We start from the raw sequence: 25435 nt of genomic DNA, 5'->3' as shown, positions 1-25435 counted from the left end.
TATTTAAAATATACAACCTCCAAACTATAACCAACAAAAAGCTCTTTGTAAAGTTTATAAAAGAGAATGAAGAAGACTATCAAACCTTTATTACAGTTGTTTTCACTTTCTTGTTTCTCTATCATGGGCTCCAAATTAGGTTCTCTGGGTTCAATTTTCTCCTCTAATTTCTCCCTTTCCTTCTCCAGCTCACATTCCTTTTCTTGTTCTTTCATCTTTTGTAGTTCTTTTTCCTTTTCTTTCTGCCGTTCTAGTTCTTTTTCTTGCTTTCTTTCTTTCTCCATTTCTCTTTGTTTTTCCTGCTCCTTCTCCAGCTCTTTCTCCTTTTCCTGCTGTCTCTCCCTCTCTCTTTCCCTCTCCTTCTCTCGTTCCTGTTCTTGTTCTTTTTCAAGTTCTTTCTCACGCTCCCGTTCTTTTTCTCGCTCCCTTTCCCTAATTTCCTCTGGAGATGGTTGTTTTTCCAGGATGCCAAGCTTCTCATCCAATCGTTTCAGTTTCTCTGCACAAGCCGCTTTCCTCTGTTCTTCCATTCTTCGCTCTTCCTCTTCACGCCGTTTACGAGCACGTTCTACTGCTGCAGAAATTTCTGACTGTTGTCTTCGTCTCTGCTTCCATATTTCATCTTCATCAGCTACTTGCTGCTTAGAGGGAAAGGGGCCTGGTCTTCCAGGTACTGCCTGTCGATCTGGAGGTGGATGCTGAAACATTAAGGTATCAGATGAGTATGACAACTCTATTTCTGACTAACATTGGGTATCAGGCATGGAGAAGGAAAAACCCCACAAAAGTATCAGAAATTTCTCTGATGAACATACACATTCAAATGAAAACACGTAAGATGGGAAATATATTACATCTAGATAATTCACCAAACTAAGACCAGATTAATCCAGCTCTCCAATGTTTACTGAGTATGTACCTATTTACTGTGCCAGACATTGTTGCTCATTCAGTATTTGTTGAATAAAATGAGAAGCACAACAGTGAATCTCAAAATCTAGTTAGAGACAAAGGAAATTTAGCATGAATGCTTTAGAAGCAGCTGCCACAGCTGGAATGCCTAAGAGAGAGAAATGAAGGTATTAAATATCCAAAAGGATGGCACGTTAGCTCTGAGAAAATTAAGATACAGCTATAGGTAAAAAGCACAAAGCCAAAGAAGCAAGGTGAAAAAGACAGTAGACAGTGCTGTAATGATATCCCAAAGGAGAAGAAATTCCTACAAATTAGTCTGGGTGAAGAAAAGTTCTATCTTTAGATTGAAAGATCCAGAAAAGCTATCTAGAACCTGGAGTGGAGAATGGGAGGATCACCTGAAAGATCCAAGTTTCAGTGACTGAATTTTCATTAATGTGTTATAAAACAAAGACAGGTTTTAAAATCACTGCTTGCAACAATGCAAAAACAATAAAAGTAATAAAAAAATTTCTTTAACATACTGATTTTAAAAGCTACTACGGTGAAGAAATCTTAAAAGCCGTATGTAACCCAGCTGGAATGCTTACAAAAAGATTAAACAATGATACAACGAAAACACTTGACTGAATGTCTCTTTAAATGAATGCAGACTACCATGTACTAATAGTGCTATCACATGCAAACTACTTCAGCTCTCTGGTGCTGAGTTTCTTCATCCACAGCTCAGAGATAAGCTGAAAAACCAAATATGTAAGTATCTAATTTACACAATTCACTTCACAGAAGTAAAATTTACTTAAAACGCGCTGCACATATTTTAAGTGTATAGTCTGATGAGTTTGGACAAATGATACACCTGTGTAACCACTGCTCCAATGCAGACACAGCATTTCCATCACTCCTCTGCCTCCCCCTGTGGCCCCAAGCACCCCAACTCTAACCTTGTATAGTTTTGTTTGTCCTAGAATTTCCTATAGGTGTATAAAATTATACTTTTTTTTGTGCTAGCTTCTTTTGCTAAGTATAATGGCACTGAGGTTATTTTATATATGAGTAGTTTGCTCCATCTTACTGCTGGATAGTATTCCATTGTGGGCATGTTGTTTCATGTATGATAGACATGTGGGTTGCTTCCAGTTTTTAAACTATGAATAAAACAGCTATGAACATTCATGCATAAGTCTTTGCATAAATGAACGTTTTCATGGCTGTTGGATAAACAGCTAGAAGTGGAAATCCTGTGTCATATGGTAAATATATATTTCATTTACAAGAAACTGCCAAACTGTTTTCCAAAGTGTTTATAAGGTTTTCCAATGGATAAGTTGCCAGCTGCTCTGTACATCCTTGCCAAAACATGGTGTCATCAGTCTTTAATTTTGGCAGTGTAGTAAAATCTCAGTGGTTTTAACTTGCATTTCCCTAATAACTAAAGATACTGAGTAACTTTCCATGGGCACACTGGGCATTCTTACATTTTCTTTTGAGAAATAAATGTTCAAGTCTTTTTGTTTAACTACTTGAGTTGTAAGATATTAAAAAAAAAAAAAAAAAACACGGCCCAGGCTGGACATGGTGGCTCACATCTGTAATCCCAGCACTTCGGGAGGCCAAAGCAGGAGGATTGCTTGAGCTCAGGAGTTCAAGACTAGCCTGGGCAACACGGCGAAACCCTATCTCTACAAAAATATAAAAAATTAGCCGGGCACAGAGGCGCATGCTTGTGGTCCCAGCTACTTGGTAGGCTGAGGCAGGAGGATCGCTTGAGCCCAGGAGGTTTAGGCTGCAATGAGCTGAGATCGTGTTCCAGCCTGGGGAACAGAGCACGACCCTGTTGCAAAAAAAAAAAAAAGCTCAGATACAAGTCCTTCGTGAGATGTATTAGGAATATTTTTTTCTGTAACATATCTTTGCATTCTTTGGGAAATGTTCTTCAAAGTCCAACTGACCAACTGTTTTTCCTTTCTAATTCGTGGCCAAGGTCTTATTTATCAAAGAAAACTTTGTCAGCTCCAAGTTTATGAACACTTGATCTTCTATACTTTTTTCTACATGTTTTAGTTTCAGCTTCTGTGTATGCAGAAATGCTATAAAGAGTTTTCAGTGGTTATGAGGAGAGGGACTGCTGGAAATGATGGTGATGGTTGTGATACGTGCAGATATCCCAGTAGGGTGATTAGAGAAGGTCTGGAGAGCCTGATCATAACAAGGATTTCAGGAGGGGAAAATCTACTTGTAAGAAAGAACAAGTAAAGAAGTCAGGAAGAGCAATGTGTATGTGATGAGAACAGCAGATGAAATTAGAAAAGTAGACAGAGATCTGAAAGATCATGAGAAGGACCTGAACAAGGAGAAATGGACCTAATACATAGTTTTAAAAAGACAACAACTACTACAGAAGAATATGGCATGAAGGTAGCAAGTGAGCAGGCAGCATAAGGGGCAAGCAGTATCTGTCAAGAACCCATTCCAATAGTTCAAAGGAAATGTAAGAGGTGGTAGCAAGCAGTCAGTGTACATTTTGAAGGTAGAGGTGACATTTTGCTGATAAAGCTAGATGTAGGGTAAAAAAAGAGTTAAGAGTAACTTCTCAGTTTCAGCCTTAGTAAATATGTGAATAATAATGCCATTACCTGCAACAGGAAAGACAGGAGAAGCAGCACTGTGGATATGTAGGGTAAGTGGGGGTGTGTGTTATGGTTTGGACATATTTGAGCTGTTTACTAGAGATCCAAGTGGAGATGTTGAGTTGATTGTTGAATATATGACTCTTAAAAGTCAGGGCAAAGCTTTTCGGCCTAAATGTACATTTGAATGCCATCAGCTCATAGAAGACATTCCCAAGGAAAAGGATACAGATTTTTAAAACAGACTGAGAACAAGACTTAGTTCTCCAACACTCGAAGTGTAGGAGGCCCAGAAGGAATACAAAGCAAAGAAAAACAAAATAGTGAGGTGTCTCAGATGCAAGTAGGAAAAAAAGTGTTTTAAGGATAGGCCAGGGATGGTGGCTCAAGTCTGTAATTCCAGCACTTTGGGAGGTCGAGGTGGATGGCTTGAGTCTAGGAGTTCGAGGCCAGCCTGGACATGAAGGCGAGACCCTGTCTCTGCAAAAAATTAGCCCGGTGTGGTGGTGTGCACCTGTAGCCCCAGCTGCTGGGGAGGTGAGAGGACCCCTTGAGCCCAGGAGTCCAGGTGGCAGTGAGCTATGATTACACCATTGCACTCCAACCTGGGCCACAAAGCAAGACCCTGTCTCTAAAAATATATGCATATACACAAGAGGGATGGAGTAATCAACTATGTCAATGACTCAGCTGAGATTTAAATGAGATGAAGACAAGAAAACTGAATTTGTCAAGATGGAAGTCATCATTGACTCTGATAATAAGAGTTTCAAAGGTAGAGTGGGAAAAGAAAGCATGCCTGGAGAGGGCTAATGAGAGAATAAGCAGCAAAAGACGGTAAGTATAAATAGTTCACTAAAACAATTTCACTGATGGAGAACAGAGAAATAGGATAGACACTGCAATGGGATGGAAGGTAGTGGGATGGAGTAATGTTAACAGAGAGGTTTTTGTGAAGTTGTTTTTCTGAAAAGATGAGAGAGAACATTATCAAAAGTGGATAAGGATACAAGGAACAAAGTAAGAAAGTGTCCTTAGTAGCAAAAACAATAGGAAGAAAAAGTATACAGACAGTGAAATGGAAAAAAAAAAGTTATCTCCTAGGTACTTCTTATTTTCTTAGTGAAACTTGGAGCATGCTTATCAACTGAGAATGAAAATGAAAAGGATGAAGAGTAAGACATGTAAGAGTCACAAGGTAAAAAGTTAGTAACTGTTTCATAAAAGTTTTAAATAAAAAATTTGGTGTCTTTCCACCAAAACAAAAGAGAAGGTCAAATAAAACATAAAATCCATAAACAAGCATTTAGTTAAAATTTACCTGCTGTGCAAGCAACTTTGGAGGTGGTGGCAGATGTGAAGATGTTCCACGTTCCTATTATAAAGAAGAAAGAATTACTACTATTATTTTGGAGACAGGCTTGCTCTGTCGCCCATGCTGGAATGCAGTGGCATGATCTCGGCTCGCTGCAACCTCTGTCTCCCAGCACCAAGCAATTCTCATGCCTCAGCCTGCCAAATACCTGGGATTACAGGCGTGTGCCAACACGACCGGGTAATTTTGCATTTTTAGTAGAGACAGGGTTTTGCCGTTTTTAGCTAGGCTGGTCTCGAACTCCTGACCTCAAATTATCTGCCTGCCTCAGCCTCCCGAAGTGCTGGGATTACAAGTGTGAGCCATTGCACCAGCCTGAAAGAATAACTTAAAAATAAACATATAAAAAAATATATCGGCCAGGTGCGGTGATTCATGCCTGTAATCCCAGCACTTTGCGAGGCCAAGGCAGGCGGATCGCCTGAGGTCAGGAGTTCAAGATCAGCCTGGCCAACATGGCAAAACCCTGTCTCTACTAAAAATACAAACACTAGCCAGGTGTGGTGGCGGGCGCCTGTAACCCCAGCTACTCTGGAGGCTGAGACAGGAGAATTGCTTGAACCTGAGAGGTGGAGGTTACAGTAAGCGAAGATCGTGCCACTGCACTCCAGCCTGGGTGACAGAGCAAGACTCTGTCTCAAAAAAGCAAAGAAAAAGGAAAAATATATCTATTGGAAATATTTCAGCAGGGTGTGGTAGTTCACGCCTGTAAGCCTAGCACTCTGGGAGGCCAAGGTGGGTGGATCACAAGGTCAGGAGTTACACACCAGCCTGGCCAACATGGTGAAACCCGTCTCTACTAAAAATACAAAAATTAGCCAGGCATGATGGTGGGCACCTGTAATCCCAGCTACTTGGAAGGCTGAGGCAGAAGAATTGCTTGAACCTGAGAGGCAGAGGTTGCAGTGAGCCGAGATCATGTCACTGCATTACAGCCTGGGAGTCAGATCAAGACTCCATCTCAAAAAAAAAAAAAAAAAGAAAGAAATATTTCTGAATGTGCTTATTTTCTCAATATCGCAAGATTCCTAAACATCTCTCTCCTTCTCTATTTTTAAATAAAAGCATATCACTCATTACAAGATTACTTTTTATGGAATCACTCTGCTATTTCAACAAGGTTAGAATCTCAAATGCACTTTACAACAAAAATTTTAGCCAGGCATGGTGGCTCACGCCTGTAATCCCAGCACTTTGGAAGGCTGAGGCCGGTGGGTCATTTGAGGCCAGGAGTTCAAAATCAGCCTGGCCAACATGGTGAAACCTCTTCCCTACTAAAAATACAAAAATTAGCCGGGTGTGGTGGCACACCACTCTAGTCCCAGCTAGTCGGGAGGCTGAGGCACAAGAATCTCTTGAGCCCACGAGGTGGAGGTTGCAGTGAGCCAAGATCGCACAACTCCACTCCAGCCTGGGTGAAACAGCAAAGCTCTGTCTCAAGAGGGAAAAAAAGAATTTTAGTCTAACTGTTCTGGAATTCTGATCCAGAAAATCTGACTGGGGAGAGCTATACCTCTAATTACTAAATTTTATTTATGTAAGCTCAATTCGTTTCTAGTGGCAAACTAAACATATGAGATCTTAAAATCTAAAACATAATGGAACAAAATATATGAAACATTCACTTGCTAATATACATACCACTGTCACAAAAAAAGTCAAAGACATATTCCATCTATTCCTCTATTCTTTCATGAAAAATTCTCATTCCCCATTATGCCAATAAGTAAAAAGTCACACAAAACATTTTATTAAAATGTTATTTTAAAAATTATTCTTTTTCAGTTTTCACAAATTTATTCTTCAATGGATCATCAACGCCTTAAGATTAAAACCCTCGTATAGCATACATTTTTAAGAAGTGGTTCTTATATAGTCTACCTCTCTCCCATATCAAACTACTTAGAATTTCTTGAATGTGCCATGTTTTCTCATACTTCTCTACATGTGTTTCCACTGCTTATAATAGCTATATTCCCTTTGTATACTGGCTAAATCATGCTTAAGAATTAGCTCAAGTACTTAGTCTTCTGCAGCCTTCTACCTTAAATGAATTCTCGAAGAATTTATTTTGTACCCTCTATGATTATGCCACTTAGTCAGACTTCTTATTGACTTTTTTTCCTGTCAAAGAAACTGTTAGCTACCTCCTTTTAGCCCTCAGAAGGGACAAGTTCCTCCATCTATTTTGTATGAATCCAACAAATACATGCTAACTATACTGATTCCTTAATAAAGAGATAAGCGGACTCCCTTGAAAGTAGCCATTTTTATTCCCAGTTTATAATGCAGCTTTTGCAACCGTTTACCATCTCAGAAGTAGGTTCAAATATCTGTTGCACACATATTTCCCTTCATTCACAATGTTCTTCAAAATAATTCAGACTTTAGATGTCCCTACTCACTGTGTGATTTCCCTACAGATAGTGTACCATTCATACAAAAAGAATGACTAGTATTTAAGTATTCAGTAAACTGTAAAGCACTTCAGCAATGCTTATTTTATTTTAGGAAAATGTCATCCCTACACTTTGCTATGACTGAGCTGTATCATAAGGTGAAAAGGGTGATGCTTTAGTTTTCACTCGATAATTTTAGCTACTGTACTGATAATTCTGGTTAAATGCAATAAAAATTATGATAGATTCGGCCGGGCGCGGTGGCTCAAGCCTGTAATCCCAGCACTTTGGGAGGCCGAGACGGGCGGATCACGAGGTCAGGAGATCGAGACCATCCTGGCTAACATGGTGAAACCCCGTCTCTACTAAAAAATACAAAAAACTAGCCGGGCGAGGTGGCGGGCGCCTGTAGTCCCAGCTACTTGGGAGGCTGAGGCAGGAGAATGGCGTAAACCCGGGAGGCGGAGCTTGCAGTGAGCTGAGATCCGGCCACTGCACTCCAGCCCGGGCGACAGAGCGAGACTCCGTCTCAAAAAAAAAAAAAAAAAAAAAAAAAATTATGATAGATTCAAGACTATTCAAGAAAAAATACACAGTTCCCTTTTCCTAAGTCCCATTCCACTCGGTGATAAGACTAATTATTCAAGATAATCCTTGAAATAACAAGGATCTCCATGAGTCCAACAAACCTGATTAAATGAAGGTCCTTTCCCAAAGGGAACTTTTGCTACTGATGGTTGGGCAGGTATTTGAGAAGATGATTTAGCATTGGAAACTTCATCTGTTTCTTTTTTGTTTTCATTGTTTTCAGAGGCTTTTGAACCTTGATCCTCACTGAAAAATCAAAATGCAGAAGAAATAAAGTGGACCAACCGTATCATAAGTACATACATTTTTTTTTGCAATTAAAAAAAATTATTTCGGTATGGTTTCCAGGGAGGGAATGTATTAAGGAATGAGATGAGTGTGTGACCTACTAGTGCTAATTTCTTCTTTCAATAAATATATACTATGAAAGTGCAATACAGTAGTTGTCAAATCTCTAAACACACGTCAGGCATATATCCTGGCAAAAGAATATAATCACATAATTTCCTATCTCCTCTATGTAAGAAATATAATCCAAATATAACTGGGTAATACTGGAATTATTATTTAACTGCATTCTAATTTATCCTGATTTAATAAAAAGATGAACTACAGTATTTTTTCAAAGCCACAGCAAATCACAGGTATCTCTTAAATGACCATAAAACGATTGTTTGTCACAATGCCATAACTGTAAAATTTATACCAAACGTGCTTACAAACTTCCATATATTTTAAAAGCCCAACATTTATGATATATAACCCATATGTTCCTGACTGGTGCTCCAATATTCCAGAATGAAAGAAAATGAAATAAAAAACTCCCCATTTTCTAAGGCCCTAATGCAGTTCACTAAGTTTTAAGAAATCGAGGACCTGAAGCAGCTGTAGTTACCCAGGGAATTATTCTCCAATTTTATAAATATGGATCAGGCCAAGCAAATAACAGTTTAAAATTGTTCCTAATACCAATTCTCAAAAGATCTCCAAACTAGGTGCCAAGTACCTAAATATCTTTTTTTTTTTTGAGATACAGTCTTACTCTGTCACCCAGACTGGAGTGCAGTGGCATGATCTCAGCTCAATGCAACCTCCACCTCCCAGATTCAAGTGGTTCTCCTGCCTCAGCCTCCTGAGTAGCTGGGATTATAGGCATGCGCCACAACACCTGGATAATTTTTGTATTTTTAGTAGAGACAGGGTTTCACCATGTTGGCCAAGCTGGTCTCGAGCTCCTGACCTCAAGTGATCTGCCTGCCTTAGACTCCCAAAGTGCTGGGATTACAGACATGAACCACTGCACTCGGCCCTAAAAGTTTTTAAATCAACTTTCTTGAGACGTAACACATTTTAATTAACTGATTAGCTGTATACTGTATTAATCTAGCTCATTAATCACCCTCTATTTAGTAAAACTTCTGAGAATATATAAATTCTACAAATAACAAACAATTGTCTATTAATAAAGCCTCTCTGCATAAGTAGTTAATATTGTATCAACAAATTTCATACTGTTATTAGTAAAGCATACCACAACTTACCTGTTATTCTCTTTAGGACTGTTACTTCCTTGTTCATCATCATCACTGAAATTCAGTTGCTCTGTATAATCTACTTCCATCTGAGCACCTATTAAATTAAAGAAAACTCAAGACTGGCTGCTTGAAAGCATCTAACAATTTAAAGCAGTTAATTAATTTTGCCTCTTACCTGCCCAACCCTCATCAGCTTCAGCATCTAGGTTATCAAATTTATCAAGCTCCTTCAGTTCTGATGCACTAAGAATGGATGGGCGTTCAGGCTCTGAGGCCCATGAAGGAGGTGGGCCTCTTCCTCGGAGGCCTCTAATGAAAGGCAGGTCATGGAAAAGACACAAAAGTTTATGATACTAAACTGGGAGAATAATAAAAGATTGGAATTTAGTTCATTTCGACATTAGTGTTTTCTATACCAAGACACATAATATGTTCTGCATTGACATGTATGAAAAAATTAATATTAATATGTAATTATAGGATAATATGTAACTCTTAAGTAACAGCTGACACAGTTTTTAAGAACTCTCAAACATTTAAGATAAAACAAATATATGCTAAAGGATAACAATATAAATAAAACTAACTTCAAAACACACCATTTTCAGGAAAATAATTCAAGAGGATGATCAAGTCTCACATAATAAGCAAAAAAAAAAAAAAAAAAAAAAGGCGGGGGGGGAGTCCATAATATGAAAGGCAGAGGAGAAAAACAAGTGTCATCAATTTTAGGACCATGGTTTTCAGTTTTCTTTTTTTTCTTTTTCTTTTTCTTTTTCTTTTTTTTTTTTTTTTTTGAGACAGAGTCTCGCTCTGTCGCCCAGGCTAGAGTGCAGTGGCACAATCTCGGCTCACTGCAAGCTCTGCCTCCCAGGTTCAAGCAATTCTCCTGCCTCAGCCTCCCGAGTAGCTGGGATTACAGGTGCACGCCACCATGTCCGGCCAATTTATTTTATTTTATTTTTAGTAGAAACAGGGTTTCACCATGCTGGCCAGGCTGGCCTTGAACTCCTGACCTCCTGTGATCCACCCACCTTGGCCTCCCAAAGTGCTGGGATTACAGGCTTGAGCCACTGTGCCCGGCCTGGTTTTCAGTTTTCAAAATACTATGTAAATTAATTTAAATGTTTAAAAGAATGAATTACTTCTGGTCTGTCTTATAAGAGCCAATTATTTATTAATGACAACTGTACTGTGAGGACAGGAAAACGATCAATTACACAACTCAAAATCACACAATCCACTCCACCTTTAGAAAATCTTAACAAGCATATATACGTTCCTTATAGACTTTAATCATTTAATAGCCTTACTTGTTTCCTTCAGATAAAGAAGGTGGGAATCTCATGGGACCATGTAGAGGAGGATATGTCATCCTTGGATACTGTTGAAACATCTGAATGAAGGAAACAAAAAATTTTGATAAATTTAGCAACCCAGTTATTTTAAAAAATTATATATATATACACACACATACATATATAAAAATCTGAGCCTAGGCCTGAAGTTATAATTTATAGAAACAATGATTAAAATGAATAAAACTATTAATAACTGTTACCTGCTAGCATAGATCATCATTCATCCTCAACAGCAACCCATTTCCAAGGCCATTGCCTCTACCAACTCTTTACAAATAGAATAACTAGAGCACATCATATGAAAGACTTCTGCATTATATTGATAAAAGTACATTAAAGTAATTGTATCAACAAGATATGTACACATTAAAGTAACTGTATCGAGATATGTAATGTAAAATTGCATTAAAGTAACTGTATCAATAAGATATAAATTACATTAAAGTAAATGCATCAACAGGATATATACACACATGTACCCCAGCAAACAGCAAAGTGAAAATATTTGAAAAGCAGATGCTGTAGGCCTTCCTCCACAAGCAGGAGTAGAATAATTAGAAGCAGATTTGTGGATAAGGAGGATAACATCAGTCCCCAGCCCCAGCACCTCAGAAAGAAAAAAGTAGGGGTAGCAGGGGTAGGGAAGAAGAACTCAGTTCAGATAAAATTAAGGGACAGTCCACGATCCAAGGAACTGAGTTGGAAAAGGGGGACAGAGAGCTACCCGGAAATTTTCTACGGATATGGCATAGGTGAATTCTCAATCAAATTACTGCACAAATGATCATTATAAACAGTCCCAAACAGGTCCAGATATTGTTCTCTGTAGGAACTTGGCTGTGGGAAACTAAAGAGAAGACATAAGATAGATTCTGAGAACAAATAACACCAAGGGATTCATCCTATGATTTTGAAGGGAGGAAGTGTCAAAGAATAGCTTGGTCATTTACTATTTGCTTATATCCAAGTAAAATTATGTAAATAATATGAAATTATATTACTGTAAAAACATAATTTATATCCTAAAATAGAAGACTAGTTTTTCTAAAAAGAAAGTAGTAACTATGTGTTAGATAAGAAAATTACCTTATATTTGAAGCAAGGATGTTTATATGATTATGCTGTCTAAAGATGAAATTTCTCGGCCAGGTGCAGTGGCTCACACCTGCTATCCCAGCACTTTGGGAGGCCGAGGTGGGTGGATCACTAGGTCAGGAGATAGAGATCATCCTGGCTAACATGGTGAAACCCTGTCTCTACTAAAAACACAAAAAAACTAGCTGGGTGTGGTAGGTGCGCCTGTAATCCCAGTTACTCAGGACGCTGAGACACGAGAATCACTTGACCCCAGGAGGCAGAGGTTGCAGTGAGCTGAGAGCACCACTGCACTCCAGCCTGGCGCCAGAGTGAGACTTCGTCTTTATAAAAAAAAAAAAAAAAAAAAAAGGAAGAAGAAGAAATTTCTCTTAAGTCAGGTTGAAGCAATGTTAATTAAGCCAAGCAACAGCTGAAACTCAGCTGGGGAAACTTTGAGGGATACTCTGGAGAATTTTCAGCAGCATCACACTTCTATACTGAAGTTAATAAAGACACTACTGGAGGCATATGTTCATAGCTAAAGCTGCATTAAATCCTTCATCTGGTCATTCCAGGCATAATTTCATGTGGTCTTAAATGCTTAAAGTCTAGGAATTTGCCAGAAAATTCATTATAGAAACAAATTTTAAATTCTCAGTATATAGTAGTGATATTTAAATGTTTTTGTTAATTAGCAGAACACATTATTCAAACATAATCGCTGATGAAAGTGGGAATGATGCCCACTTGGTCTCCCCTCTTTCCTATCCTACCCTCTCACCTGAAAGTTCAGGGATCTTTGGTAGCACAAATTGAAAATGATTAGAAAAAAAGTAATTTTTTTTCCTACCCATTTCTAATGGGTATAAATCATTTTTCAAGGCCAGGTCCGCATACTCCTAAACTTCTCTTAGGAAAACATTTAACGGTCAGGCACGGTGGCTAACACCTGTAATCCCAGCACTTTGGGAAGCCAAGGAGGATAGATGACCTGAAGTCAGGAGATCAAGACCAGCCCAGCTAACATGGTGACACCCTGTCTCTACTAAAAATACAAAAATTAGCTGGGTGTGGTGGCGTGCCCCTGTAATCCCAGCTACTTGGAAGGTTGAGGCAGGAGAATCACTTGAACCTGGGAGGTGGAGGCTGCAGCGAGCCGAGATGGTGCCACTGCACTCCAGCCTGGGCATCAGAGCAAAAAACATTTAACGAGTAATTGTATTTAATCATTCATTTCCCTCTGTTAGTCTAGAATGATTAAAAATAGTAATGTATATGCTCACTTTGGCAGCAAAATTGGAAGAATATAGAGAAGATCAGCACAGTCCCTGCATAAAAATAGCATGCAAATTTATGAAGCATTCCATATTTTTAAATACCACCACCAATATGAAGGAATGGAAAGTATGATGGATATTTAGGATTCAAATATTAGGAGTTAAACAACAAACTAAATAAATATGACCTAGATTTTTGTTTCCTATGAGAGTAATGAGTCTCCTGGAAAATTAAATGTATGTATCCAGGCACATCTGACTTGCTTTACAACTTTACAATGGGCTGAAAGTAAACAAAGAACGAGGACACCAAATCTAACTAATAATTTAGAAAATGTGGCAGGAGGGCAGGGGTGGGTGTAAGAGTATATATTAAATAAAACTAAAGACAGAATCAACAAAATCCAAAATCTGAGGAACTTTACAGGTTAACAAATTAAAACAGATAAGTACTAAAGGAAACAAGAGATGGAGATATCTGTAGGTAACAAGATTCTTAAAAGAAATATGAACCAATCTCAAGGAATGGATGTTGCCTGGATCCTAATTATGAGACAATTACTGGAACACTAACATAATATTTGAGAATATCAAGGAATTAGTTTTCCTTTTAGGTATGATAACAGCATTGCAAACTTTCTCCCCAAGTCTTTATCCTTTAAAATAGAACTTAAAATATTTACTGATGAAATACCTTGGATTTGCTTTCGTAATCCAAAGTGGTAGGAAAAGAGCAGGCGTGGTGACTCACACCTGTAATCCCAGCACTTCGGGAGGCTGAGGTGGGTGGATCACTTGAGGTTAGGAGTTCAAGACCAGCCTTGCCAACATGGCAAAACTGTCTCTACTAAAAATACAAAAATGAGCCAGGTATGGTGGTAGGCGGCTATAATCCCAGTTACTTAAGGAGGCTAAGGCAGGAGAATTGCTTGAATCTAGGAGGCAGAGGTTGCAGTGAGCCGAGATCATGCCACTGCACTATAGCCTGGGTGACAGAGCGAGACTCTGTTTCCAAAAAGAAAAGTGGTAGGAAAAGAGGCAGATTCATTGCACTGTTATCTTTATTTTTGCAGATGTTTAAAATTTTCCATTAAAAAAAAGTTTAAAGGCCAGGTGAGGTGGCTCATGTCTGTAATCCCAACACTCTGAAGGGCCAAAGTGGGCAGACTACTTGAGGCCAGGAATTCAAAATCAGCCTTGCCAACATGGCAAAACCCCAACTCTATTTAAAAACAAAACAAAACAAAAAACAAACAAACAAAAAAAAACAGGCGTGGTGGCACATGCCTGTAATTCCAGCTACTTGGGAGGCTGAGGCACAAGAACTGCTTGAACCCAGGGGGCAGAGGTTGCAGTGAGCTGAGATCACACCACTGCACTCCAGCCTGGGCAAAAGGGCAAGACTCTGTCTCCAAAAAAACAAAACCAAAAAAAGTTTGAAAAAAATATTAAAAGTACACAAATAAAAACTTTGAAACTACAGCAAGTGTTCTTTATCTTTTTTTCCATGAACCACCCCTTTGGCAGTCTGATGAATCCTATGGACTTCCTCTCAGGAAAACATTTTAAATGCATAATGTAAAATACAAAAATACTGCAAAGAAAAACAATTATATTAAACAGAATTTTAGTGTAATTGTTCTCTGTATTTACAAAATAAATCTGTAGTATGGTAATGCATGTGCTTCTTTATTAGATCATTATCTATGGGTCTAATAATTATTTTGAAGTAATGTTGAATGTAATGTGATATGAAAATATCTACAATCTCTGTTAATAATAAAGACACTGCTGATAGTCCTGTGATTTGTTTCCTATATGGTACAACTACACTTACCCAAATAAAACAGCTAGGTGGTTTTGCTAAGAAACACTGCTTGGTAACCAGTTTCCCGGATAGCCCAAACGATCTCTATCTTCTGGTATTTACACCACGTGTAGTCCCTTCTCACAATATACCATACAATGAAAGAAAATGCTAATTTTTAGTTAGATGTTAACGAAAATAAAGACCTAAACTTTTCCCTGTAACAATTCGTTCCTCGGACCCCAGATCAAAAGCCTCTTGTTCGACTGGTTGTTCATTTAACAATACTCACATAAGGAGGCATCATAGCTCTATACTGGGAAGCGAGAGCAGCCTGCTGTCCATTCAGTTTAGCCTGTGGAGGACCACAAGCTATCCTCTTTTCCACCACCTTGAGGATATCATTTTGCTCTGATGTTCCAGCTATGCTTTCATCCTGGCCAGGGAGCTTTTCATCTTGATCAGATGATGAAGGTGAGCCAGCAGCCTTACCACCATCTCTCCAACAAGCAACATCTAGTATGAAGGCAGAGAAAAAAGGAAAAAGATAAAAATCTGAAAATGGAACAAAGTGAAACCAAACCAGGCACATTTCAGGAAAATGAAAGCAAGTAAGCAGAGTGAAAGAGCAGGAAAAGTCTAATCCAGGTCCTACTAATGCTTTCAAGGTGTTTGGGTAGTAGCGGCTTCCAAAGTGGAGAGGATGTACCTCAGAGGGTGTCACCACAAGCAAATACTGGGGTGGGAGAAGAAAATATTAGAACTTCTCTATGAGGCTTTAGCAATATTTGGTATAGAGATTAAAATCACTGCTCTCCCTATATCAGATGGCCATGTTTCAGAGTGACACACCTGAGGTTTCCTGAGGGAAAGAAGATGGGACTTCTACAATCTGTAAGGGTTGACAGTGATATTCTCATTTGTCTGTTTCCAGTATATCATTGCTACTTACAGGTGCCCCCAAGTGAACGGACTGCGTGAAATTATCTGGTGTAACTACACTTAACCAAATAAAACAGCTAGGTGGTTTTGCTAGGAAACACTGCATGGTAACCAGTCTCCTGGATAGCCCAAATTATCTTTATCTTTATCTCTGGTAAATTATCTTTATCTTCTGGTATTTACACCATGTGTAGTCTCTTCTCACAATATAGCAGGGTTGGTCTGTGTAACCTGTAGAATATGGCAGAAGTGATAGCATGTCCCTTTCCAGATTAAGTTATTAAAGACTGTGGGCTTCTGTCTTGGGTGGAGGATGTCTGTCTCTCATCATTTATTCTGCAGAAGCCATGTCATAAGCAGCCCCACTAAGAGACCATGAAAGTAAAGAGCCAATAGCTACACCAGTTTGGAAGTATAGCCCCAGTCAAGTCATCTTTAGACAGCTTAACTGCAGCTTTGAGAGGGAGTCCCTTGGCCAGAACCTCAAGCTAAGTTGATCCTGGATTTCTGACCTTAAGATACAGTGGGATATCATAAGTATAGTTCAGTTTGTTGTTTTACATCGCTAAATTTGTTATGCAGCAATAAATAACTGGTGGAAATTCAACTGAACAAGAAAATAGAGGAGTTGGCACATCTATTTCTAATACAAATGCACCAACCACATTATGACGCTTGAAAAATAAAATTTAGATTTATTCAGATCTGATAAGAGCCAAAAAATGTGAAATGTATCATATTATTAGAAATACGGAATTTGTGCCAGGCACGGTGGCTCACGCCTGTAATCCCAGCACTCTGGGAGGCCAAGGCAGGTGGATCACATGGTCAGGAGATCGAGACCATCCTGGCTAACAGGCAAAACCCCGTCTCTACTAAAAATATAAAAAATTAGCCGGGCGTGGTGGAGGGAGCCTGTAGTCCCAGCTACTCAGGAGGCTGAGGCAGAAGAATGGCGTGAACCCGGGAGGCGGGGCTCACAGTCAGCCGAGATCGCGCCACTGCACTCCAGCCTGGGTAACAAAAGCAAGACTCCGTCTCAAAAAAAACAAAAACAAAACAAAACAAAACAAAAAAACAGAAATACGGAATTTGTAAACACTTCTGTCATAGATGAACCTCTCCATGTAAACAAGGTCCTTTAAGATACTTGGTAGTGACAATATGAAGCTATCACAATTAAGACGACATTTAAAAATCCCTCTAATATTTTATACTTCTATTTTTAGTTTTTGCTTTGTAATGTACATAAACTATCCCTCACTATCCAAAATTACTTGTTTCCTCAGTTTGAGCTCAGAAAGTGAGGAATCACCAAATATTAATACAGTAGTAAGTAAATAGTTATATATTAGGGAAGCTTGCTCAAAAACTTACTAATGTAAAAAAGTCCAAATATTGATATACATGAAAGTCACCTGGACATCTTGTTAAAATGTAGATTTTGATTTAGTAAGTTGGATGCAAGGCCCAAGATTACACATTTCTAACATGTTCTCAAGTTATGTAGATACTGTTGCTGCAAAAATCACACCTGAGTAGCAAGAGACCATAGTACTAAGTCTGCCTTTTCAAACTAGGCAAATCATACATACAACAGCAAGCAGGAGGTTGTATTGCAAGATAATATACAAATATGATCTCACTTTGTATTAAAGAGAAAGTACTCTTACTTGGTGGGCGTAAACTGGGTCCAGGTCCATAGTTGTCATCATTTGTTTCCTTTTCTTTTTTTTCCTGATCCCCAGCTGCCTGCAGGCTGGGAAATTCTTGCTGAAACTGACTATTCACTTGGATTCCTATAGATTAAAAAAAAAAAAAAAATTAAAGGTAACTTTTATACTGAAGATAATACAAGCCACCCTTCTAGGATAGAGCTCTCTGCCTCCTTCTCATAAATTATTCCACATTTCAGTGATGACTGTTCATAGCCATAAAACTTTAAAATTCATCTAGATTCCTTTGAAAAGCTAATGATCAGCCATGAGGAGATGAAAGTCTAAGACAGTAATCTTCCAGCACCATTCCAGAGGACTCATTTAAGATGACCATGCAAGTGAAGAGCTTCTCTTGTTTCTCTTTCATTACAACTCCTTACATTTTCAATACCCATCAAATTCCTTTGCTAAGAATTATCAGAATTCGTTCAAATCGTATTACTGAAATAGTGTTTGATGAATAAAAGCTCCAAGCTCAAGATGAGGCTAAAATGCCTTTATTTAATTTACTGCTTCATTTACTTTACTTTGATTTAATTTATAGCTGAGATGATTGCACCTCACTATTCACCCAACTTCCTATCTACCTATTTTTTTAAATTAAAAGAACTAGTTTTATTAGCTTGAGGTCCCAGATCGGTTCTTCCATAGAATGTTTTATAGACAGTCCCTGTTGTGAAAGTAGGAAAACTAAATTCTGCTGGGGATTCCATCATTCCTTGGGGAAAAGGGTAATATTACAGCAGTGGTGCTTTATGGCTACTTTCTAGCTCTTCTCTCAGGAAATCGTGGCAGCATGTCGGAAACAGGAGAAGTTGGGGACACGGTTGAAAAATGAGTATGGTTTCTAACAATCTATGCAATGGCTGGATACTTTGAAGGTACAAGCTTTGCTTGGATATGTAGAGGTAAAGATAAAATAATGTGGGGCAGAGGGTATCTTAAAGACTCCTTTTCTTAACCAGTATCATTCACTCGTGCATGGCTCTTGACACTGAAATTTAGCTAGCCCAAGAGATTTTTTAAAAAAACCTTTTTAAGAGCCTCGAAAGTATATCCTTTAACAATGCTTTATGGCTCTACCAAAACATAGTTCACACTTTTTATCTCCTGCATGGCTGTTCAGTAACTATCAAGCCTAGGCAGTTTCCCCAACTAATGTCCACTTACCATCTCCTTGCCCACCTTGCTTGTTACTGGCCCATGATTTGGGAGCAGGTGCTACTTCTGGGGGAGCTGCAACCCCAGGTTTTGGCTGTGCTGGTGGCACTTCTGGTGTTCTTAAAAAAAAATATGAATCCATTATTTCAGATACTGTACGTTTAAATAAAATCAATATTATATCTAAGGTAAAACTGTGTACAAATTATTTTGGCTATATGTTTATTCATTGGTAAATCTCCTATAAATGTTTTCTCTCTGCAACATTCCTTTAAATGATTTATGGCTATTTTTATCCCCTTTCATCTCTGCCTTTGAATAACCCAATGAGATGAGCTTTGCTTGTTTTCCATTTTGTTTAAAACACACACACACACACACACACACACACACACACACACACACTTTAATGGAACATAGTTACCAAATATCTGCTTTGAAGAAGTGAACACTTATAATTAAAAATAGCAATATAAACATACATACAGTCTGGAATGGTGAAATTAGCTGAGGGCTAAAGCTAAGCAAACTCTCCACCTGGAAGTCAACAGGATCACCACTGTACTTATTACTGTTATTCAAAGAGGTAACAGCAATACACCTAATACATTCACGTGAGTAAAAGGTATTTTGAAAGGCTGTACAGTTTTATTCAATTCTTGTAATGAGGTAATGCTTAAAAATAAGAAAGTAGTTAAGAGGCTCACAAAATGCAATATATTTCTGGCACACTCATACCTATAACTGACTCAATACTATAAAATAATTTTACTACAGCTAACAAGCATAAGTATTTGATAAATTTCTACAGAAGTAGTCACATTTACTATACAAATCTCCCCAGGCAGGAGTACAGAATTTTGATAAGAGGCAAGAAAACATCAAGTATCCAATGGCTTATCTTATTTTTTAAAATTACCACTATTTAGGCTTGGTCATTCAAGTAGCTAAGAGCCTGGCAAAATCTTTGACACACAGAAGTCTAAATAGTTGTTGAAAGAACGATGACTAAGATGGACACTATTAATTCTATCCTAGCTTTCTTGCTAGAGTATATACAAATTATTACTTGAGCACCTATGAAACATCAGGCAATTTCAATGCCAGAGATACACAGTAAATTGGCAGACAGACATCCTTAGTATCATGAAATTTAGGTATCAGAGTCAACTCTTAATCATATTGGAAAGGGAATACCGGAGTTGGTGGTAGTAAGAGAAGGGGGAGCCTAATAAAGGCTATGACATAAGCAAGGTTGTGATTTGCAATTCTGTCATCTGTTCTACCCTGACAAATAGAAATACTTTTAATAGGGAAAATTAACCAAAAGTTACTATAGTGAAAAGACTTTAAAGAGTATAAAATATGTAATATGTAATATAGACAGCATAACACTTAGTAAATAGCAGGTACTCAAACATAAGTTCCCTACAACGAAAGGGGAAGGGTTTCATTCTTTAACAGACTTTGACTCACTTTTCTTCTTCATGTTGCTCTTGTTTTGATGCCCACCCTGTGCCATCTTTAGGTACAATATTTACATTAGGATCATTGCCTTTGTTTTCTGCTTTAAGACTCGGGAGGTTAGCAGGTGGAGGCATACGCCGTGAAATACCGACTTTTCCAAGACTCTGTAATCCATGCCGAGCTGCAACTAAAGATCAATAACATCAACTTTCTTAGAACATCTATTTTATTACCTACATTATTCCTCAAACAATATAGAAAAATAGGAATTAATGCAATCCCTGAATGATTTTCATTCATGTATTTTAAGATAATAAGTTTAAAACTAAGCTACACCTGCAACACAATTTAGTGTCGAAATCAAGCCATTTAACAGCATTTAACAGATTCCTTAAAAATTCTAACAATGCAATTCAACACACTACAGAAAACACTGATAACGCTGATATTTTTTCAGAGAATCTATTTCAAACTCAAAACTTAGAATGTTAGAGAATAAATGTATTGACTTTATGTTTATAAAGAATACTGTTAATATGCCATGCATGATTTTCAGTTTTCATCATACTCACTAGGTCACAGTATCTAACACACACACACACGAAACATAGGACTTTCTCTAGTCTATAACTAAAAAGATAATAAATTCCCACTAATATATAGGTCTGTGCCTATCAATCTCATTGACTGAGTTTCCCCTTTAGAGCCATACAGTTCTTTTTTCCTGCTGACAACAGAGAAAAACAAAAATATTTTTAAAGGGCTCTATGAAAGTATAAATTTTCCATTACAAGATGTTTATCACATATCCTCTGAAAAACGTGTGCATGCATAAAAAGGCAAATGTAAATAGGGTGGTATTAACTTGGGTACATTCTAGTTTCTCATAGCAGCATGTGTAGCATTTATAGTAATCTACAAACCACGAAAAACATTAAGTGTCACTTGATTTTACTCACCTGTGGTTTTCTGTGTTTCTAATGATTTCCCCTTGTAAGTATTAAATAAACTGAGTGTTGCATACTTTTTCCCATCCTTTGCTTTTGTGCTCTGGCCTGACTTCTCCGACATTTCGGTGGAAACTCATCGAGTCCAAAACCTCCTGCCACACCCCTTAAAACCCCAGTCTGTAAGATGTACATAAGAAAGAAAAACAAAGGTGAAAAACTCAGTAAATTCAAATGTTCACAGAAATTCAGAAAAAACTTCCCATATCAATAATTTCATAGAACTTTTTAATACTGTTCAAATTCCAATAACCAATACACAACAAAATTGATCATAATAAGCTATCATGCACTTGTGAAATATATCAGTTATATATGGTTTATAACTGCTTAACTCTATTATAGAGAATAAGGGTTACAATTCCATGCTGACATGAATAGTTCAAACACAGTGAGCCTATTGAGACTATCTTAAAAAGACATATTATCCAATTTAATATGCTTGAAATGACTGACATCAACCTTTGCACATGGAATCCAAATGACAGGAGGGTATCTTCATTCCCCTACATATTACATTCCTAAATCATCAGGCAATATGTGCCCAACAAAGCTCTATTAATTTAACAGATTAGAACAGAAACAACATTCTATGTTCTCTTCATTTTATAAAAGGTAAAACATCTCACAAACACAAGCTACATAAAAATAACCTATTTCATCGCTGTGGACTAAATATTCAAAAAACAGTATGCATTTTTCTCAAAGCATATATAAAGTTCCCTTACATATGAGAAGTTGTAGAAATAAATAATATTTCCATAAGCATTCAAATACAAAGAGAATCCTCATCTTTAGAGCTAATGTACCCTCATCTTGGTGATGCACCCTAACTTAGATTACTAATAAATAGGAGAAAAAGACAAATTATGTCTCATACTATTTCCCTTCAATTTAATGAAGTTGTAGACACATATCAAACTAAGGGTTGTTTTTGTTTTTGAGGGGTTGGTGTAGCAGTAGGGTAGAAGATGGCTAATTCTACCATAGAAACAATCAATCGCTAAAAACATTGAGAACTGAAACATGGGAGCCAAAGATAGTACAGAATAGGTATACCACCCAGAAAGCATCAAAATAACGCCTATATCCACTTTACTTTTATAAATTTCGTTTCATCTGTTAGTTTTATATTTGTCAATTACAGAATCAGCAGAGACGTCATTTTATATGCATGTAAAATGCCACCCAACGTTTGTATAGTTTCATAAAATTTATCAGGCATTCTCACATCTATTAACTCATTTCAGTCTAACAACTTTATGATGTAGCTACTATCTTGATTTTTACACATACAGACTAAATTAGATTGAATTTGAAACTAGGGTGTCGGGTTCAATCCATTACACTGTGCTGCCTCCTCCCACATAACTATGTAGATAACCATTTTGCTTTCCATGTATACATTTACAATAAACCACCCTTCCTCGAGACAACTGGCAACCTGAAAAAAGACTGACCTGCAACCAAAAGGACTACACTAATACAATTTGCCACTACATGTAGAAGAACGTATACAATTAATTATACCCTAAGAGCGCTAATGATGATGATGATGATGATGTTGTGAAAAGAGAATGTACTACCAAAATCTACCCTATTGGCAAATTTACCAGTAACATGTACAAAGATATAGAAAGAATATTCATCTACAGTGACAAAAGAGGACAGTAAATATTCACTACCTGACAAAATTAAAATTCAAAGAGCTGCTTCATCAGGTGAAAAAAAAAGGAACTGATGTATCAAGAAAAACAGTCAACTTGCTCAAGTTATTTAACTAAGGATCCTCAAATCTTGGACTTTTCTGAATACCATTACTACTCAAGCAACACTCTTGGTGGAGACCTTTTCTGTATGTTAGAGAGAAAGCAACATCATGAGAAAAGAACTCCTTAAACTTTCTAGGAGCAAATCTCCAAACCAACCTGTATCTAACATCCAATCTTTCCTTCCTACACCTACTGCTACTGCGGTTCACAGAACCATGTTTCTGGCCAGGCGCGATGGCTCATGCCTGTAATCCCAGCACTTTGGGAGGCTGAGGCAGGCGGCTCACCTGAGGTCAGGAGTTCAAGACCAGCCTGGCTAACATGGTGAAACCCTGTCTCTACTAAAAATACAAAAATTAGCCAGGCATGGTGGCAGGCGCCTGTAATCCTAGCTACTTGGGAGGCTGAGGCAGGAGAATCACTTGAACCTAGGAGGTGGAGGTTGCAGTGAGCCGAGATCATGAGTACAGCCTGGGTGACAAACTGAGACTCCGTCTCCAAAAAAAAAAAAAAAAAAAAAAAGGAATGACGTTTCTGAGACGTGATTCTACAGAAACCATGTTTCTCTAGAAATAGGATAAAAATGAAAATTCTCAGGTCCCAACCCAGACCTACTGAATCAAACTCTGAGGAAGGGGCCCAGCACTCTTTACAGCAAGTCTTCCAGATTGATTCTCAGACTTACAAAAATGTTAAGACCTACTGACTTATTATAAGCAGATATATTCTAAGCAGTGATTCTCAACTCTTGCTGTATACAAATCTGGAGGCAGGGGGGCAACTGGGCATCAACTTTTTAAAAAAAAAAATTCTTCAGGTGATTCTAACTGAAAGTAGTTTGAGAACCACTGCAATACGTAAAGTTTATCTTTCTTCTCATTCCATTTAAGGTCAATCTTTCTTCTAGTGCTCTTCATCCTATCCCCACTTCCCTTCTTATCTAAAATCTTGTCTAGGAAATCTTATTAGCTCCTTTGGCTTTAACTACTAACTCATTACCTTCTGCTCAGTACTCCTGAGGAATATATCCCCACACTGCCTGTTTACATTTCTTTGTTTTGAATGAAGCTTCACCTTTAACTAGAACACAGGCATCTATTTCATAGCAAAACTTTAAGAAGCAAAACTTTAAGAAGCAAGCCTACTAAACATTCTGTCCAGGATAAGAGAAAAATAATGGTTAAAAAATCAAATTGGGCTGGGCACGGTGGTTCACGCCTGTAATCCCAGCACTTTGGGAGGCCAAGGCGGGCAGATTGTGAGGTCAGGAGATCAAGACCATCCTGGCTAACACGGTGAAACCCCGTCTCTACTAAAAATACAAAAAATTAGCCAAGCATGGTGGCGGGTGCCTGTAGTCCCAGCTACTCACGAGGCTGAGGCAGGAGAATGGTTTGAACCTGGGAGGTGGAGCTTGCAGTAAGCAGAGATCGCGCCACTGCACTCCAGCCTGGGCAACAGAGCAAGACTCTGTCTCCCCACCCGCCAAAAAAAAAGAAAAAAAATTAAATTGATGGTCAGTGTAGACAATAATCAACACTTGACAAAATGTAAATATGCTATAAGAACTCAACAAATCAAAGAAGCCCAAAGAGTAAAGCTATGAACAGACAATTCACTAGAGAAATATTAGTGAGCAAGCGTATTAAAATGTCCAATGTTACAATTAAACAAAAATCAAAATAAAATGCCAAGTTCAGCTTTTCCATATTCTTACAAAGGAAAACAAAGTAGTAATACACAATTTAACCACAGGGTTATAGAATATCCGATTTAACTCTAGCCATCACAGAGCACTCAAGCTTAAAAGAATCATAAAATGAACCTTAACTTCCCTACTTAAAGACAATACCAATCCTTCTCAGTAACACGTTAAACCAATTAAATACCAGGACCAAGTTTGATTTATCCCTAGAATGCAAGACTGGTTTAAAATATGCAAATCGATGTGATATACCACAGTTTAACAGAATGAAAAGTAAAAACCAAATGATCATCTCAATAAATGCAGAAAACCGTGTGACAAAGTTTAACATCCTTTCACGATAAAAAACTCTCAACAAAATAGGTACAGAAGAAAATTCCTCAACATAATAAAGGTCATTTATAAAAATCCCACAGCTACCATCATAATCAATGGGAAAAACCTGAAGGCTTTTTCCTGAGATCTAGCACACAGTTAGAATGTCCACTTTTACCATTTCTATTCAACACAGCGTTGGAAGGACTAGCAACAACAATCAGACCAAAAAAAGGAATAAAAGGCATCACAAATCAGAAAGAAAGTAAAACTATCCCTGTTTGCAGATGACACGATCTTTTAAGTTGAAAACTCTAAAATTTCACAAAAACTGTTGAAACTAATAAATGAACTCAGTAAAGCAACAGGATACAAAATCAACAT

The 25435-nt window shown here is 37.8% G+C and overlaps 1 protein-coding gene and 1 non-coding gene across 13 annotated transcripts in view; one reads left to right on the top strand and one right to left on the bottom strand.

Moving 5' to 3' along the window:
- PRRC2C (proline rich coiled-coil 2C) overlaps positions 1-25435 on the bottom strand; it is a 100048-nt gene that overhangs the window by 53914 nt on the left and 20699 nt on the right. For 8 of the 12 annotated variants that reach the window (XM_030935426.1, XM_030935434.1, XM_030935432.1 and 5 more), the window contains exons 2-12: positions 21212-21379; positions 20262-20439; positions 18795-18904; positions 17580-17705; positions 15257-15480; positions 10756-10838; positions 9618-9751; positions 9449-9536; positions 8009-8153; positions 4867-4920; positions 86-698 (exon numbers count right to left, since the gene is read on the bottom strand). In XM_030935426.1, coding sequence (XP_030791286.1) covers positions 86-698; positions 4867-4920; positions 8009-8153; positions 9449-9536; positions 9618-9751; positions 10756-10838; positions 15257-15480; positions 17580-17705; positions 18795-18904; positions 20262-20439; positions 21212-21323 — 1867 coding nt within the window. In that variant the 5' untranslated portion in view covers positions 21324-21379. The remainder of the gene's footprint in view (positions 1-85; positions 699-4866; positions 4921-8008; positions 8154-9448; positions 9537-9617; positions 9752-10755; positions 10839-15256; positions 15481-17579; positions 17706-18794; positions 18905-20261; positions 20440-21211; positions 21380-25435) is intronic. The other 4 variants (XM_030935428.1, XM_010371295.2, XM_010371297.2 and 1 more) reach the window with 2 other exon arrangements.
- On the top strand, positions 13150-13253 carry LOC115899390. Its single transcript, XR_004059111.1, has one exon. It is a non-coding gene; the product is annotated as a U6 spliceosomal RNA (small nuclear RNA).

This window comes from Rhinopithecus roxellana, chromosome 8 (assembly GCF_007565055.1).
Source record: "Rhinopithecus roxellana isolate Shanxi Qingling chromosome 8, ASM756505v1, whole genome shotgun sequence".
NCBI classification, from domain to species: Eukaryota; Metazoa; Chordata; class Mammalia; order Primates; family Cercopithecidae; genus Rhinopithecus; species Rhinopithecus roxellana.
This window is presented reverse-complemented; position numbering and strand designations above follow the sequence as displayed.